The sequence below is a fragment of the Monopterus albus genome, unplaced genomic scaffold (assembly GCF_001952655.1).
Source record: "Monopterus albus unplaced genomic scaffold, M_albus_1.0 scaffold38.1, whole genome shotgun sequence".
NCBI lineage: Eukaryota > Metazoa > Chordata > Actinopteri > Synbranchiformes > Synbranchidae > Monopterus > Monopterus albus.
In genome coordinates, this window is record NW_018127918.1 from 281040 (window position 1) to 298672 (window position 17633).

The 17633-nt window shown below is 39.9% G+C and overlaps 3 protein-coding genes across 5 annotated transcripts in view; all 3 read right to left on the reverse strand.

Annotated features, from left to right (window-relative positions):
* Positions 1 to 50: 50 nt before the first annotated feature.
* Positions 51 to 7083, reverse strand: rskrb (ribosomal protein S6 kinase related b). Its single transcript, XM_020598525.1, has 13 exons — positions 6568 to 7083; positions 5255 to 5545; positions 4998 to 5081; positions 4630 to 4698; positions 3723 to 3792; positions 2750 to 2857; positions 2144 to 2184; positions 1836 to 1863; positions 1531 to 1620; positions 1269 to 1357; positions 957 to 1067; positions 720 to 833; positions 51 to 620 (listed from the first exon to the last, which is right to left on the reverse strand). Exons 1-13 carry the CDS (start codon positions 6595 to 6597, stop codon positions 381 to 383), a joined length of 1365 nt encoding a protein of 454 aa, XP_020454181.1. The 5' UTR covers positions 6598 to 7083; the 3' UTR covers positions 51 to 380.
* An 85-nt stretch (positions 7084 to 7168) lies between these two features.
* On the reverse strand, positions 7169 to 14707 carry cct8 (chaperonin containing TCP1, subunit 8 (theta)). Of its 2 annotated transcripts, none has more exons than XM_020598524.1 (15): positions 14520 to 14706; positions 13840 to 13930; positions 13657 to 13736; positions 13410 to 13559; positions 12866 to 13046; positions 12680 to 12741; positions 12455 to 12592; positions 11935 to 12113; positions 10760 to 10826; positions 10426 to 10513; positions 10202 to 10317; positions 9933 to 10004; positions 9651 to 9815; positions 9262 to 9381; positions 7169 to 7459 (listed from the first exon to the last, which is right to left on the reverse strand). In XM_020598524.1, the coding sequence occupies exons 1-15, from the start codon at positions 14577 to 14579 to the stop codon at positions 7388 to 7390; spliced, it is 1641 nt and encodes a 546-aa protein (XP_020454180.1). In that variant the 5' UTR covers positions 14580 to 14706; the 3' UTR covers positions 7169 to 7387. The 2 variants fall into 2 exon arrangements, with proteins under 2 accessions (XP_020454180.1, XP_020454179.1); XM_020598523.1 differs by lacking the exon at positions 7169 to 7459 and adding an exon at positions 8435 to 8610 and having other exon boundaries at positions 14520 to 14707.
* Positions 14708 to 15653: 946 nt separating this feature from the next.
* pimreg (PICALM interacting mitotic regulator) overlaps positions 15654 to 17633 on the reverse strand; it is a 3934-nt gene continuing 1954 nt past the window's right edge. For both annotated transcript variants that reach the window (XM_020598472.1, XM_020598473.1), the window contains exon 5: positions 15654 to 16632. In XM_020598472.1, coding sequence (XP_020454128.1) covers positions 16473 to 16632 — 160 coding nt within the window. In that variant the 3' untranslated portion in view covers positions 15654 to 16472. The remainder of the gene's footprint in view (positions 16633 to 17633) is intronic.

Genomic DNA, 17633 nt, shown 5'->3' on the forward strand with positions numbered 1-17633 from the left:
AAAAAAATGAACTTAAATGATTTTAGCATATGGCTGCAATATAACAAAGTGAAAAATTTAAGGGGGACTGAAGACTTTTCCGTACCCACTGTAAGTAGGTTTAAAACAGTGTGCACTGGAAAAAGGCAAACAAGTAAGAGTATTCAACAGTGTCCACAAAAAATGCAGCAATATCAGTGGAGAATGGTGCTTTTTACTCAAATCATCCCCTTCTAAACTTTTAATTTAATTACATTGTAACAGCTATTTTGGTTTTAACTAAATAAGACATTTTCCAAGATGTGCCATGACTTTGTGTAAGGGTGAATAAGTGTACAGAAATGCATTTATGCAGGCCTTAACCTTTAGTGCATTAGTAACCATCCTGTAAACTCAAAGTCTTACACAAACACTTCTCTGTGTGACCTTTTGTCCTGATCAGGTTGCAGTGGGAATGCAGGGCCGGGCAGCGGTGCAGCAGCTGTGTGAGACTGTATGTCGGCATTCAGCTGTGTGGCCGGTGTGGCAGGAGGGCTGAGGAGTGAGTCATAGTCGAAGCCCTTGAAAGGCTGCAGAGACAAAGTGAGGCCTCGTCGAGCTTTGGCAGCTCTGTCTGGTCTCTCTCTCAGCTCCAGAATCACCTGGACAAGAGAGAAAAATCACTTCTGTTTCCAATCTGACTCATGTTTAACTTAGTGAGGGAACAACAAACCTAACTACATCTAGACATGGTCAGTTACCTCCACAGGCCGGCGCTGCAGCAGGGCGGGGTCAAAAGTTGCACCATGAAAGAAGGTTTTACGTTTGAAACGATCGAGGGTCCTTAGGCGACGGGAGGGAGTCTTGCACAAAAGCTGGACAGATAAACATTTAGGCCATGATAAAGTAGACATACCTAGATTCTGGGGCATGTAATTAAACAGTCAGAAGTTCAGATTTGAATTCTGTAGCAGCATGATTACACTTTGTACAATTACCTCAGTTATTAGCAAGGCAAATGGAGGGCTGAAACTGAGGGGCATTTCATAGGGAAAACTCCTCACTTTCCTCAGCATACTGCAGTGGTCTGGCTCTGGAGGCATGGGGAACTGAGGAGAGGTGGCAACACATAACACTTTTTCTTTAAATTTGGAAAGGCACATTTTCTCAGGATTTACTCATATACTGCAACACACTGACAAACATGTAAAACTGCTTCATAAAGAAAGGATCAAATGCATGTTCTTTTTAAAGGAAAATTCAAAAGAAATGCAAGATATATCGAGTGTACCGGAAACACAGGAGCTCACCTTCCCAGATACCAATGAGAAAAGCAGAATTCCCAGTGACCACCAATCAGCTGCATGGTTGTAGGGTCCACCACTCAGCACCTCTGGGGCTGCAAATACAGCACTGGATATACTATATACTGTGTGTTGGAACATTATTATTATAACTCTCAAGGATCCCAAATTAAAACAATGCAGAAAATGTTAATATGGTAATACTTGTGTCTCAGCATGACAGGATTAGCCATAGAGGCGGATATGGATGGGATGGAATATTTCTCACCCATATATTGGATGGTTCCACAAATGGTAAAGGCCCTTTCTCCTCTTTCCAGGCGATGAGACAAACCAAAGTCAGCTAAACGGATGTGTCCTAGAATAGACCATTTTCTCTACATCATTACATGCATGAGATGCAGTTAGAGCTGGTGTAAAATATTTACATATTGCCATCATGATCTGTATTCATAGGCTATTAGTAGATGTACTGTTTGCATGTGCACAATCAGGATATTCTCTGGAAGGTTCTGTTCTTCTCCTGCATGGCAGAGCTATGCTGCTCTCTGCTGGAGACAGGTTTGTACTTACCATTATCTGTCAGCAGGATATTCTCCATCTACAAATGTAAAAGTGTAAAAAAGGTGGAATTACACACCCATCCATATTAGGGGCTGAATATATGACAAATCATTTAGATGTGTATACATAATGTTTAGTTGTAGTTTTGTATTTGTGTAACCAGCTGATGTCTCTGATTTTTGATGTATATTTATAGCTATGTCCTTAAGCTCATGCTGGATGGGCCAAATTTGATTGCATTTTCTATGACTGATGAGAATAAATTGTTGGTTGTTTTGGTTCCCAAACTTGTCAGTTATTCCCCTCTTTTACATTACCTTCACATCTCTGTGGATGATCCCAAAGTCATGCAGAAAGCCTGTGAAAAATGGCAAAGAAGAATAAGAATATAAAAGTCAATTCAATCCTCCTTCTAGCATATCAAAAACCTTGGCATAGCCTTGTCGCCGTGAGAGATCCTTTAAGAGGTCATCTCATTTTAATTAGGCCTCCTCTTTTTATAATTACTTAAAATTAAATAATTATGGAAACTTTCATGTAGCCTATTCTAGTCCATCCATCCATTATCTATACCATTTATCCTGAATACGATTGTGGGGGGACTGGAGCCAATCCCAGCTGACATTGGGTGAGAGGCAGGGTACACCCTGGACAGGTTGCCAGTCTATCACAGGGGTGTGACTTAGAGACAGACACCCACACACACTACTCACACTCACTCCTACGGGCAATTGAGAGTTGCCAGTCAACCTAAGCTGCATGTCTTTGGACTGTGGGTGGAAGCCGGAGGCAAGGAAAACATGCAAACTCCACACATAAAAGCACCAGGCTGGCCTCGTCTTGTCAAATTAGGATATTTGAGGAGAAAGATGAGGTATATATAATATGTAAGTAGGCCGAACCATTTCTGTTAATATACTCACTGAGTGCACATCCCAATTCTGCCGCAAATATTCGTACTGTGTCCTCTGTGAACTGACCGATCATCTGCCAATAGGTGTACAGGTCTCCAGTGCTGCAGTAGTCACACACTGTGGGAGTAGAGACTGGATTAAAACCAACATGCCTATGTCATGTAGTGTGAGGTGTAGAGGGGTAATGAAGGTCAGCGGGACGTGGAAAACACACAGATACTGGTAAAGAAGAGGTGAGGACAGTGTAAAACTATCTTCTACAAACCAAACAAAGGTGATTTACTGTAGTCTGTTTGTAGCCTCTCTGCCAAGCACCTTTGAAAAATAAAGCTACAAAGTCGGTTCCAGTCACAGAAGTGAAGTGTGTAGGTCTGCAATAATGGAGCAACCCTTTCTAATCTGGAAAAATATTTTTTTTTATGGCTGTTACATGAGGCAACGTGAGAAGAAAGGAAAATATTCACCAACACTTCTGTTCCATATCTATTATTTATAGCTAAAAAGATGTGATTCAATGATGAATCACTGTTAAAGCGAGAAGAGATGTTCTCTCCAGTGTTGTATTTTTTTAAACTGCAGCAGTGTTCAACATCTGGTCCCCAAGCTACCACGCTCTCTCTTCACAGGGGGTAGGGAAGCAAACTGGGTCACACTTTCTGAGTCAGTGACTGATTTAGAAAAAACAGGGTAAATGCTATGGAGGAAAAGAAAAGAGGGCAAAGCAAGTACAAGATGCAAAGACAGTGGTGGATAGGGGTTGAAGGTTTGTACAGGTTTGGTAAAGTTTGTGTCTCTAGATGCTGTTCAAGCAAAACACCCAGAATTACAGGACGTGGTAGTAGGATCTTTTTCTTCTGTTAATGCTCAGAGGGGATTGTGGATGGATCCTGGACAAGACTACCTGTATTAAGGCGAGAAAAGGTGGCGTGAGGGGTTTTGGATAATGATTCTGGACTGGGTCACTGTTCTCTGTCTGACTCACTAATGTAGAGGTGGCGCTGTGTCTGCCAGCAGTCCTGGAGGTCATGGACAAACGGGTGGCGAACCTGACGCTGCAAGCAAAGGTCAAACCTGAAAAAATCTTAGTTCTGGCCATTGATCAACAAGAGGTCCATACATTTTCATCACTGTGACCAACTAGTTTTCTGAGATATGCCTTCAGTGGAAACTTGAGTAACCTCTGCTCTTGAAATTAGATAATATGGTTAAAATCAGACATTACAGATGTATAATGTTTGAGGAAACAGAAAGTAAAAATAAATTCCTCACATCAAATACAGTGTATCTGACGTCTGACTGTAATTTAGCTGAAAACACTCCATCAGCATTGAAATAACTAGTAAATCAGAGATGTATAATTACACCACATCTGCATAAAGACACATTTCAAGTTCTTTTTCAGTTGTTTTAAGATTTACTGACTTAAGGATATCCAAAGTGAAAACAAAAAAAGGATCAATATATTAGGCTTTCTGAACTGCCAAAAGGAAAAACAATGAAATATAATATCATCCTATCATGAGGGTCAAGATATTTCTTTTCCCAAATAGTCATGGACCACTTTCTCATTAAAAAATTCAAGGTGTTAATATACACACATCCATCGTAAGATTTTTTTGCATGAAAAAGTATTAGTTACTGCATGAAAAGTGGCTCAGGAAGCTCAGTTATTCAGTTTAATTTTGTATTTAATAATCAGTGGGCCACAGAAAAGTGGCCTGCCTCCAATACACTCTCGAGTACACAGGCAACTTTTCCATGGCCCACCCTGTATTTCTAAAACCAAGTCCTTTAATATTCACTTATTGATATCTAAATAGTTTAAAAACTTATTTTTCCTTCAATCTACAAACTTTGAATAATTTTCAAGGCCTGTACTTAGCACTTACCTGGACTATAACTTCTTCTTTTGATTGCTCCAAGACTCCAAGTCTTAGAATCTCTGATTTGGGTATTACCTGTTGGTTGAAAATGCTAAAATGAAATAACACTAAACAGGACTGTAAGGATTTTAACAGACAAATATATGTAAGTGTATTACACAATAGCAGTTTGGTATAACAGTCTTATTAGTGCGTATGTTAAAAAGTGCAACGACAGTTAAAATTATTTGTCCTGGGAGTAGATTAAAAAATAACTTAAAATATTAGAAGTTTTTAGTGAATTTCAACTTTCATGGATTAATAAAGTGGCTGCTCACTTTTAGCTTTGTTTACTCAAATGCATTTAAGATGTGAGATTCAGGAAGAAGGCTCACTTTGACAGCATATGTTGTATGTTTGGCCTTGTCCTTCACTTTTAGAATGGGTCCAAAAGAACCTTTAGCGATATAACCCAACACCTGGTGGAGCAAAAAGCAGCAACAGAAATGGAGAGAGATACAAAGAAAGAGACAGAGATGGAGAGAGAGATAGGGTGAGTGAAAAGGTAAAAAAAACATTTAGTACAACTTTACAACTATACAGCCCTTTATTAGTGTGACATTTGTAGTGTGCATGCTGGATTGAGGTCTACCTGAAAATGTCCATGCCTAGGCACAGTTCTGTGAGGGAATTCAGGGAGAAACATGGTGATGAACTCTGGCAAGCTCCACTCAGCTCTCAGCTTGTCTGGGCCGACACCTGCCAACCTCAGGACGTGCTCTGGAATGTCAGGAGAGTTGCCTTGGAGCATTCGACGCTGGCCTAGACGCAGAGCAGGTGGGGCTATCCGACAGAGGGTGGCTGGGATGGACAAACCCATGGCAGAGAGGAAGCCATGCCATCCAGATGAAAAATGCTCATCCTCTTGCCCTTCAGTGGGCCGCTGTTGGGAAGACAGGGGAGAAAGATGGTATTCATTAACAAAAAAAGAATAGCTGACAGATCTTTCCTGGTTTTTGCATGTTTTAGTCAACTCTTAGCCTCAAACTGACAAACACTGTTAAACCATGGACTGTTCATTTAATACTTTGTGTAGGGGACTGTTTCACACAAGAACTAACCGTATTATTGAGTCACTGCTAAAAGTAACATTCTTCTTGTGCTTGACCTGTTAGGAGTTCATAACCCAGGAACTTGAGCAAACATACACCATGCAGGACAAAGATAAACTTTAAAAAGCGAAAATAAAGATATTTTTTAACCAGAGAAAGTTGCCTAAGCAAGAATTGTAATCCCACTTAAAACTGTACATCACACTATGACTTGCAGTAACTCCCATCTTGGTCATTTTGTGACTTGTGTAATAACCTAAAACCAGACAGTGGAGCTAAGTGGCCAATAGCTTAGTTTCCTGCTCTCATTTGGGATATAACAAGACGAGAAAAATGCATGGTCTACAACCCAGCTGCAGTCACTTGGTCACACAACCCCTCTCCCCTTGGGCCCTATAGTGCTCAACCAATCTAACGCTCTGTGGTGCAAGATGTGTGTAATCAACCATGCAGGATATTGTTATCATCTGAACCAATTTACTGCCATAAACTGTCCAGGAATAGGCAATGCTAGGATTTTACTTGGCCATTGTTATGAGACAGTAGATTTTAGATGATGGATGGTACAATGAGTTTGCCTTCAAAGTAAAGGCAAACTTACTTACTTACATTTTACGCATAAAAATATAATGTAGGCTACATTGGATACCACGGAGCACAAAATATCTTTAGGAACAACACAGAGTATAGGATAATATTGATAATTATATATTTATCAGTTGTTTCCTTTAGTTCAGTATAATGCTAAAAGCGTTAAAATAGTCATCCAACAATATTTGACACAGTCATTTCTGTCTGGTGATTTCGGGCACCAACTCGGTGGAAACAAGGGAAACCCCTACATCTAACTCACCTCCCTGTTTTTACTGCTGTCGGCCCCCATCAGTACCAGGACATCAGCACTGTAACCTCAGTGCGACGTCTGCTCCTCATCCAGGCGCTCACATTGTCCTGCGCGCCTCCGCGGCAGCCTATCCACGGCCTCATGCACAACACACACACACACACACACACACTAATAGATTTGAAAAAAAGCGAACGAATACACTGTTGTCAACAATCTGCAGTTGATCGGTGCAAAATGTGATAGATATGGCGACATGAAAACAAGTTAATCCCGAGTATGGACGTCAGCGCAAATCCACCCACATCTTTGCCTTCCAATCAGATTCAGCTCCTCCTGCTGCTCCGTGCAGTCACAGACGCAGACATCAAGTCCGCACGCAAGCCACAATTTCTGTCATCCTTTGTATCATTGCGTCTATAGAACACGGCAATACATCTTCATTCCCCAGGTCACTCGTTCTAAAAATAAACCTGCACATGCATAATGTCTGCATCTCAACATGTTAAGAGCAAAGCAAAAAAGCTTCAAAGTTTATTCTTGACAAAACATTAATTATTTAACATGGCTCTGAGTGAGTGAGTGTAAGCACTAAATCCAAACCCAGACATGACAACGCAAGTGTCTTTTATTTGGGACTAGTAACATAAAAAGCAAACGGTGCCGTCCATACATTTTACTGTCACATATATCTTTGCCAACCAATGTGTGGTCATTCCCACAAAATCAGCCAAACTGTTGAGCTTTAAATACACAGGTAGAAAACAGGTTTATGAATCCATGAGGGAGCGTTCGGGCTTTAAAGAGCATCAGCTGAAAAACATGAGGTTCAGTCATCTTCATCGAAGTCCTTCTTGCCCTGGGGAGCTCTAGGCCCCCCGGCTGGTTTGGCCATGATTATCTGAAAGGAGAAAAGACAGCAGTCCATCAATAAGTTGTTTCTGACTGGGAAGCAAGAGGTCCGAGATCCATGCAGCAGGCTGTGGGCTCTGAGGCAAGGCAGGAGGTTATCGGCAACTCTGACACTAGAACATACCTGTTAGACAGTGGTCAGGATAAAAAAAACAAAAAACACAACAACCATGAATTGGCTTGTACTTTCAGTGAGTATGGCATCTATTCATTTCTACTCTTCTACTACTTTTTAAGATACTTAATTAGAAATGTTTGGTACAGCACAAACACATAGGAATAACTAAATTAATTTTGCTTAAACTGGTTCTAAAATAATGACTTAGGACTATATTTTCAAAGTAAAAGAGGTCATTTAAATCCCTACCAATATTAGGGAAGGCCATTTACAGTGATTAAATATGTGAAGAATAGTACTACAAAAGGAAAAATATGTAGTACAGCAATTAAATGCTTAAAAGAATAAAATTGTCCTAATAAAACTCAAACCCTTATCAACTTAATTTCAATGCTAGGACAAGCCACAGCATTTTCAAACTGAGAAACTGACGACAAAGATATGTCTGAGAATAATTGCAGAAAAATGGGAACGCCACTGAGATTTGATGTAATCAGCAGCAGCGACTCTTCTCAGCCCCTCACACAGCAAAGCCACTTCCTTGCATCTCATCACATTTACATGCAACATTTTTAAATTCTGCACTTGCCTGAGGATGTCTGCTGTAAGGAGAAAGAGTTCATGAGTGCATGCAGCAGGCTTTCGAGTTTATTTCATGCAAGTTTAGACAAAATAATTTTAGTCTGAAGGCAGTGACACTCTTGGTATAATTAAAACATCTGACTGAAATCACCTAGACAACAGACATTTCTGTGCATCAACATCTGTATCACACCCAGTGTTATTAGTGAGACACAAAACAAGCATTTGACAGTGTCCTGTGAGCAAGTGAGTGAGTACATGTGTGTGAGTTTTGAGTCAAAAGCACACACTCATTCCAGGACCTACTGATAGAGGGTGTGTGCGTGCGCCCTCTAATGGTGAGTTTCAAAACTATCAGGCGCTTCATCCCAACCGTCCTTGTCCCAGTGGCCTCTCTGCTTGGGAGCACTGGGTCCCCCTGCAGGCTTAGCCATGATGATCTGGATTGTGCATATATACACACACTAACATTAACTAGCTGGAAACTAATCATTCAAATATATCAAATTACATACAACTGAAAATATGAACTATATGTTCATTTATGACTCAAATCCTCTGCTAAAGGAAAATGTTTAAGCTGAATCTTTTGTCAAGAGACACAAAAATACATATGTTTGAAACCAAAGGTGCGACTCCAACAGGCCGGTTTGTCACATCTCTGCATCTGTTCCACAGATTAGTTTAACAAACACTGTTTAAAACCTGCAAGGTAAATTCAACCTCTCATATTAGATTCTATTATTCAATTTGATAATAGCAAAACAACATTTCTGTCTGCAGGTTGATTAAAACGATATTATTTCTCTCTGCCGTAGACCTCCATTGTTGTCAAAACACTTAAATCAACAAGTCACCCCCACATACGCCATCCTGCTGTTCTAATTCTCACAAGCACATTAGGTGTGTTAATCCATGGTTGAAAACAGTCTCCAACAAATGCACTAAGACCATGGCATTTTGAGGTTTTATCCAGAGGATCTGCTGACAATGAAAGAAGTCCAGTCCTTAACAACATCTGTGTGAATTGGAAATTGCACAAAAAAATATTTAACTTTGTTAGTGTGTGTCACGAGTGTTTTTCTACACACCTGATCAACCCTCAGTACTGTGATGGCAGCATTGGTGGCCAGTTTGATGCCCCAGTATTTGACCAGATAAGGCTCCAGAATGCCGACTTCAAGCATGTCCTTTAGAGCAGGGCCGTCTCCCTAAACACAACATCACATCCATGCCATCATGTCCAAGCACAAGAACATGCAATACAACACATCTACATATAAAATCAAACTGCTGTCGTGCACTCAGAAATCCTGAGAGGTAGTTTGAAACTAACGGCTACGACAAGACAGACAAACAAAATGAGCATGGTTAGGCATAAAAATGGCTTCAGTTATGAATGTGAAATACATGGACACATTTTAGTGTATGTTAACTGGAACTGCTGTTGTCTTTTCACTCAGCACGTACACATACACACCTCAATGTCGAAGCCCATGGTTTTGTTTCCCTCATGATGTGCAGAGTACAGTTTAGAAATAAGCTCATTCCCCTTCACACCAGAGTTCTCAGCCAGTGCACGTGGCAGTATCTCAAAGGCTTCACCATACTTTTTAATGGAGTACTGCTCCAGGCCTGGGCAGGACTACAGAGAGGGAAAAAACACAAGAGGTCACATTTCTGCAATTTCTCACCCGGTGATGCTGCAGAGGCATTAGACTGAACCTGGTCCACTACAGCTAATGCACCCAAATTGACATACCTCTCCATAGGAGGTGATCTGTCTGGCCAGCTCAATCTCTGTGGCTCCTGCTCCAGGTACCAGTCGTTTGTCCTAGACACAGTGAATGACACAAAAACTGTAGCTGCTGTACTGAAAGGGTGCAGCAACCATTTTACAATGACTCTATTAATAAGTAACACTGCCTTAAGTATCAGTAAATCTCAACAAACAGCTTTAAGGAAACATTCCTCAAGAGAAATCCAAAGATTAAACGAGAAATCCCACTGTGGCTTATTGTGCTGACTTACCCGGACCAGAACCTTGAAGGTGTTGACTCCATCATCTACAGCTCTCTCAATATCATCCATGAGGTTGTCAGTGGATCCTCTGATCACCACTGTTGAGATGGCACCATCCTCTTTTTCTGTTTAGGACAATCAGGACCAAACAATATTCTAAGCTTCAGGCTCACATGGAGCAAAGATGAGGACTGAAATGAAGACCAATAAGACTGGAGCAAAGAATGATTTACCGTGTTTGAAGACCACCACCTGAGTGTCCCCCACCTCTGTCAGGTAGACACTGTCACAGTGTCCCATCTCCTCAGGAGTAGGAGCCATCTAAGAAAGCAAAAAAGGATCATTATTATATAACTATATGATAAAATATTTGCCCTGTGATAGACTGGCAAGGCAACCTGTCCAGGGTGGACCCTGCCTGTCACCCAGTGTCAGCAGGGATTGGCTCCAGCCCTCCCATGACCCTATTCAGGATCAGCAGTATAGATAATGGATGGATGGATGGATTGACAAAATAGTTTATTATGTCTTGCATGCCTGAGCTCAACAAAACATTACTACACTCACCATCCTGGGCAGGGCTACAGCTCCTACAGTTTTGCACAACCTCCTGAGGTCCCACTTAGAGTTAAGCCTGATGGGGAAAAGGCAAGATATAGGAATTTTAGGGGGTTTATTTCACTGTGACAAAGGGTATACTTCTATAAAGACTTTGAAATACTACTACAATTCAATTTGCCACCAATGTTTAGTATTTTCAGTATTCATAAAATTAGAGTAATTGAACAAATAATGTCCGACAACAGTCAATACATGACAATAGCAATAATATCTGATAATAGCCCCACAATGGCAGTTTATAACAAGGAGATAAGACAGGAGTAAAGCCAATGCATCTTGGCGCTGCAGCCCGGATTCGAGTCAGGGTTGCATCAGGAAGGGCATCTGGCGTATAATACATGCTAAGTGTCAACATACGACTCCTAATGAGAAAAAGCTGAAAGTGACATTCATTCAATTTAAAGGATAAGGTCTACCACTTTCTATATTAACCGTATTTTCAACACTGCCCACACAGACACAAAAGCCAACAATGAACTGCCTCTACACACTGTTATTGTCTATCAGTCTCCAACCTAAATTGGTTTATTTGTCTGTGTCATATAGTTGTTCAGAAATGATTAAAAACATCAGGGAAACACACCCATGTGAGTCTGGTGCTTCGTAATGAAAAAACATTCTATGTCTATGGCACAGAAAAATAAGCTAAACCAATTCTGACAAACATTAACTGTGAGCAGAGGCAATTCAATGTTGGTTTGATTCTCAATATGGGAAGTGTTGAAAATACTAATAATTTAGAAAATGGACAACCTTATCGTTCAAGAAAATCACATTTTCTGATGCACTTCATAGCCCATGGAATATTTTCAACTAGTTCTTCTACTGAAATTTCTTTCATTTTAGATGAACGGCCCATCCTTTCCTTTTCATCATGTAAAACCTGCACATTTACCATGCTAACCTGAACTAATATCAGTAGCCCAGGGTGGAGGTACAAGTTCAGGACACTTTGCAACAACACTGTCAACACCATTGGCATCTCCCACATTTGGTTCAAACTACATGTTTTGGTGGAAGACAGTTTCATGAAAGGTTGAATTTTAAAGGAGGAAACTCTTCTAGCAGCCCAGCTCACTTGATGAATCTTATTTGAATATCAGTGCCCATCTCTATCTTACCTGACCACCATGAGCTTGTACTTGTTGGCATAGTGCAGCGCCATGTCAGCCACTTTTCCTCCAGTTACCACCACACTGGCGCCAGCCTCCTTGATTGCCTTGACCTGAGCCTCCATCATATCCTCCTCTCCCTTACTGAAATCCATGAGCTCCTGTGCATTATTTATCAAAACCGTGCCCTTTGAGACAAATAAAACCATTGTTAGCACTGATATAATTATCTTCATATGTTGTGAATTAACACCACAATATTTTGAACTTAAACAAAAAAAAAACACCTATCAAAATACATTTCATAAAAAAGGCTCGTCATATTAAGACTCAAGTTCTTAGCAACTCAACCATGACTAAACATTTCACATATCATCAACAATGGTATCTTTAATTAAATGGTGCAATCAATTATTTTAGGGCAAACATGAGATATGTTGTGTGAAACTAATCCAAATTTAACAGGAGATTAGAGTTCGTTAGTTCAGCTTTCTCTAATACACCAAAGAGAAAGTGAACTATTCATTACCTTGGTCTCTGTCACCATGCAGTCAAAGGGGCAGGAGAAGACAGCGATCTTGGCATCTTTAACAGATGTGACATCTCCCTCTGCCTCTTTCTTAAAAACCATCCCATGTAGCACATTAGATGCAGTCACCCCACAGCCCTGAAAACACCACAGACATTAACGCGGAGGTATGCAACACACACACACAGACAAACCAAAATAGATTTAACAGATAAGGCTACGTACCAAAATCTTGCATACTCTGACGTTATCAACATTGAAATTGCCAGACTCCGGGAAGACGGATACTGTAGCACAAGCCAGTAAAGAAAAGATAATGAAAAAACTACAAAGTTATTATTTCCAGAAACTTAATTATATTTGACAACTGACAGCCCTAGTGTGGATTATGTGTCTGGACTGCTGACGCACCACAGGCCTTTGCAATGAGGTTGGCAAGGAAGTCTTCATTGCCATACTGTTTACTCATGACTGCTGTACGGATCAGAGATGTGGCCTCGTTAACATCATGGAGGTTCTTGGCTGAGGAACATACGCAGTCTGGCAGGATCTCCAGAGCCTTTTTACATGCTTGCTCATAGCCTTCAATAATCTGTGGCAAAGAGGAAAATGGGATAATGCGGCAATTCATTTCTTTGGAATGCAAACACTTACATTTTGGTAGACTGCTGCATTGACAAATATCAGCATTATTATATCAACCTGATATTTATTCCATAGTCTATATAAAAGGATATCTGTGCTTTTACCAACAGTGTAACACTTGGCATTATTAAAAATTCCAACAAGAAACGTTTTCTTCAGCAAAGAAATAAAAAACCACAGCTTCCTTTAGAAGACATGCATCCATATGTATATTACAACATATTAATAAAGGGTACAATGTGAATAGAAAATAGTCAGTACTAATGTGGTAAAGCCTTGCTGTTATATCATCATAGCTACATTTGTTTACCTCTGACACAGACAGGCCCATTCTGAGCAGCTCCTCGGCCTGTTCCATCAGAGCTCCAGCAAACACCAAGACAAAGTTTGTACCATCCCCAACTTCCTGCTCTTGCATATGGGATGCCATCACAATCATTTTGGCTGCTGGATGCTGCACCTAAAAACAGTCAACATTCAAGCAAACAGCTGAATTCCATAATTTATAAATCACTACAGTATGCAGTTTGTTACTCCAAAATGTTACGCTTCCATACCTCAAGCTCTCTGAGAATTGTTGCTGCGTCATTGGTGACAAACAGCTTCTCCAAGTGGTTGATGACCATTTTGTTCATTCCTAAAAGGCAACAATATTAAGGGTTTAGCCATCACCAATATAAGTTTTAACAACAAAGACTCACTACAAATATGTCTTACTATTGGAGGAGGAAGGTGCTTACCGTTTGGGCCATAAGCAGTACGTGTGGTCTGAGAAAGCTCTTTACAGGCTTTGATATTACGAAAGATTGCCTCTTCAAGTCCTGAATAGTGCTGCATCAGAGAACAACACAACTCTGTGACTTTTCAGAAGAGGAGCAATAGATTTAAATAGTGCCCATATTAGTCAGAGTTACTGGTATTCGGCCTTACCAAAAAACCAAATCTATCTCAACAATATCCAGGGAAAATGATCTGAATCAACATGTGTATACAATAAAGTTTGCAAACGTAAAGAGACCTAAAGATGTCTAAAAGGGTTAGTCTGTAAAACAGGACGCATCATCAGCATCCCAGAGCAGCCAGGCACAGTTGAGGTGACAATCAAAGCTACAGCTTTGACAGTTAGCTAAACACTAACTGGGTGCGACTGCTTTTTGACATTTATATTGTAGCTACCACACTGTGAGTATATACAGTATGTTTAAGTATTAGAGATGGCAGTGAAAGACGCAGAAATCACCCTTTTGCCCGTATAACAACCCCGGGTCCCACAAATCCAAGCGGCCTGGCAGCTTCTAGAACTCTCCCACCTGACTGTGAATGAACGTGCTAACTCAGAGGCTAACACTGGCTAGCATGCTAGCTCACAATTATACACTCAAAGCGACCCAACTACTACAACACGCGGATTTAGCCTCACCTTGGCGCCATCCTTCAACATTTGGGCAAAGCCCGGAGCTTTGGGAACGTGGAGGGCCATTTTCCGATGTTTAGCAGCTCCTGTATCCTGAATAAGGTAGCCGCGGCGTGGGTTCAGCTCTGAGTACAAAGCCGAGAGACAGAGGAGGAGCGAATTCACCGACTCGTGCAGCTAATGACGGGTAATAGCGAGGGACAAACTGAGCGACTCTAGGCTCACCTTACTTTTCTGTCTAATATTAATAATCGCCTTATCAGTAATAGCTAATTAGGATGTAATCCGTGTTTAATATAGCTGGTCAGTGTGAAGTTATGTTTATATATCTCTAACTTATAACACTATAGTAAAGTAAAATGTATACAGTAGTATCAAATGAAAATACTCAAGAAAAGTACAAGTACCTCACTACAGTGCTAGAAAACCCTACTAGTTAGTACTAGTGTTTATTCACTACTGGATAGAGGATGGTAATACTGAACATATAGCAGTAAAAGTAATATGTTTGGTATATTTCAATCACTCATTTAGCCTACAGATAATATTCAGTTGTTGATCATTTTAACAAGTTTAACTATGTTAAGCCAAAGGATGTGTATTCACTGACATTCAATCAGCAAGTGAAAAACATGAATAACAGCCAGGCTAAGAAAAAAAGAAGCATAAGTCTACACTATCACACTGTTCTACCCAGTTTTCATGTCTACATTTAACTCAGGTGTAAGGTAAGGTGTGACATAAAATTGTCTTTTAATTTTATACTGTAACACACTGTATCTAGTTCAGGTTGCCATTGTTTATCTTTTTTGTGGAATGTGCTCCAAAGTTATGTTTATTAACTTGGGGCAGTAATTTTAACCAAGATGTTAGTATTTGCTTATATTTAAAGATAATAGGAACCATGGATTTCTGAGCTATTTTGAGTTTCATCATTATTTCTGATTTGCTGTGGATCTGGTTTTGCTAGTATTAAGTAATACATACATAGCTTATGGCACTGTTTTAATCTGAGACAATGTAGAGGACTTACGATACAAAAAGTGGCAACAACAATCATGTTATGAGGAAGGTACTGTGATACAAACAGCCCAGATTACACTTACTGTGTTGCAATAATAAAATGAAAGAAGACAGGACTTCTGGGTTGATGAAAGTTTATTTTACTTTGTTTTCCCACACATGGATACAATGTCTCGCCTTCTCTCATGACTGCAGAAAAAGGGGGTGCCAATACACGGGAACAACAGAACGGAGAAATTTAGCTTCATTTGCTTGATAGTCACTATACTGTCATCGGGTAATGAGTATCACATTATCAGATGATTTGTGTGTACAGGACTAAAGCATGAATCATCCACAAGCCAATAAAGGCACTGACCTCTGCCTCAAAGGAAGGTATTATATTTTTTTATTTCATTTAAATCCTGCCTACACTATCTAAAAAAAGTCCCCTTTCTCAGAAAATTCACCGTTCACTACAATTTAGCCTAATCAAATATCATTTTAAAAGGTAAAACAAGTACAATATTAGTAACATTATTGCATACATAGAAATGAGAGGATAATGCATCTCCCCCTTGTCAGTAAATTTAGTGTCAGTTATACAGATACATATTTGGTCTTGTGCAAAACATTTCTATGGAAAAGGTGTGAACAAACTACAATATTAGTATTTTGAAAACATAATGAAGACTTTTACAGTTGTTGGAGCAGCTATGACAGGTACATACAACAATACAGAAATCTCTTTGGTAGCTACACTGAGAATATTTTATCTATGACTAACTAACCTGAGATGTGTAAACACACAACAATTACACTCAGCACAGACAAGATGCCATGTAACAGTCTCCCACTATCATGACAACACTACATGTAAACGAAACCGTAACACTTCAATAATGATAAAAGTGAAAAATTATTACAAAGGTCCTATGTTTTACACACACACGTAGCTCAGTTGGGTTTACGAATAGTGTTCACAGCTGTGTGGGCCCAACCTCCCATTGTGTTTGAGAGATGTGTGGCTCGACGTGTGAGGTTTGAGCGACTGAGTTTACCGCTAGGATCCAACTTTCTCATCATTGCTGCTCCATAACATTCCTGTGTACTGGTTCTGCAGACAGAGAACGGTTATTGCAGAAAGCAAACAGAGAGAGAGCAATAGAAGCCAGGTGTCAACAACTCAGTTTTATAACTGTATTACCACAAAGAAATGGAACAAAGGACCAAGTAATAATTCATTAATATGCTGTACCCATCTCCTGTTCTAAAATATACTGTATATTAACTATTACTGCTGTTTAAATTATCTGCTCATTTCTCTTCTTTTTAATTGTTGCTATAAATAAAAATGATTTTAAGCTGAACTGAATGTGAAAATGTTCTGCCTGGACTTCATTATACAATTCATGACAAAATAAGAGCAGCAGCACAACATGCACCAGTGTTTTAGTGAATTTGTGACCTTGAATAGAATGTCAGCTTTTTATGGCTTTTCCAAAACATGCAGGTAAATAGGAGATTTTTTTTGAACTTATAAAGGCAACATGTTAATAACAAGAACAAGTTAATATGCAAAAGCAAAGGGAAGTAAAGGAAGAAGCGGCAGTCTCCTAAACATCCTTTCAGTGGACAATGCCAGTTATTCATAAAACATAAGAGTACTTTTCATTGCAGCAGGAAACTTTCACAATTTCATATGCACATCAATCCATGCAAAAATACACACATTAAGCTACACACAAAATTAGTTACACTCAGAGCATAATTTCCATAACTCATCTGGTTTTAGTAGCATATTTTTATGATATTTGATTTTACCTCCCTCCCTAATCCACAATTAGGGAATAGTTGAACTGCCTGTTGTGGGAGGAAAACAAAGTTGTGTTTATATTCCCCAAAGATGATGTGCACTAAATCTGTACAACTGCTTTTCTGTATATCCGTTTAGGGGTGTGACCCTTCTTCAACATTTTGAATGTCAATGCAGGAAGTGATACAAATGTGCTCAAAGTTTAAGCACATTTTTGTCATTTCATCTGGCTCCAGTTCCCACATCCTACTGCTGACTGCCCCTCACTCCCAGCTCATCCATATACCAGAGACAGAGACCCA

Coding starts and splice junctions, on each gene's coding strand:
- rskrb (XM_020598525.1), bottom strand. CDS start 6,597: ATGGGGGCCGACAGCAGTAAAAACAGGGAG. Junction 4,699..4,997: donor ATACAACATATGCTGTCAAA/GTGAGCCTTCTT, acceptor TTCAACCAACAG/GTAATACCCAAATCAGAGAT. Junction 1,864..2,143: donor TCATCCACAGAGATGTGAAG/GTAATGTAAAAG, acceptor TTACATTTGTAG/ATGGAGAATATCCTGCTGAC.
- cct8 (XM_020598523.1), bottom strand. CDS start 14,579: ATGGCCCTCCACGTTCCCAAAGCTCCGGGCTTTGCCCAAATGTTGAAG. Junction 13,737..13,839: donor TACTGCTTATGGCCCAAACG/GTAAGCACCTTC, acceptor GTTGCCTTTTAG/GAATGAACAAAATGGTCATC. Junction 13,560..13,656: donor CAATTCTCAGAGAGCTTGAG/GTATGGAAGCGT, acceptor GACTGTTTTTAG/GTGCAGCATCCAGCAGCCAA.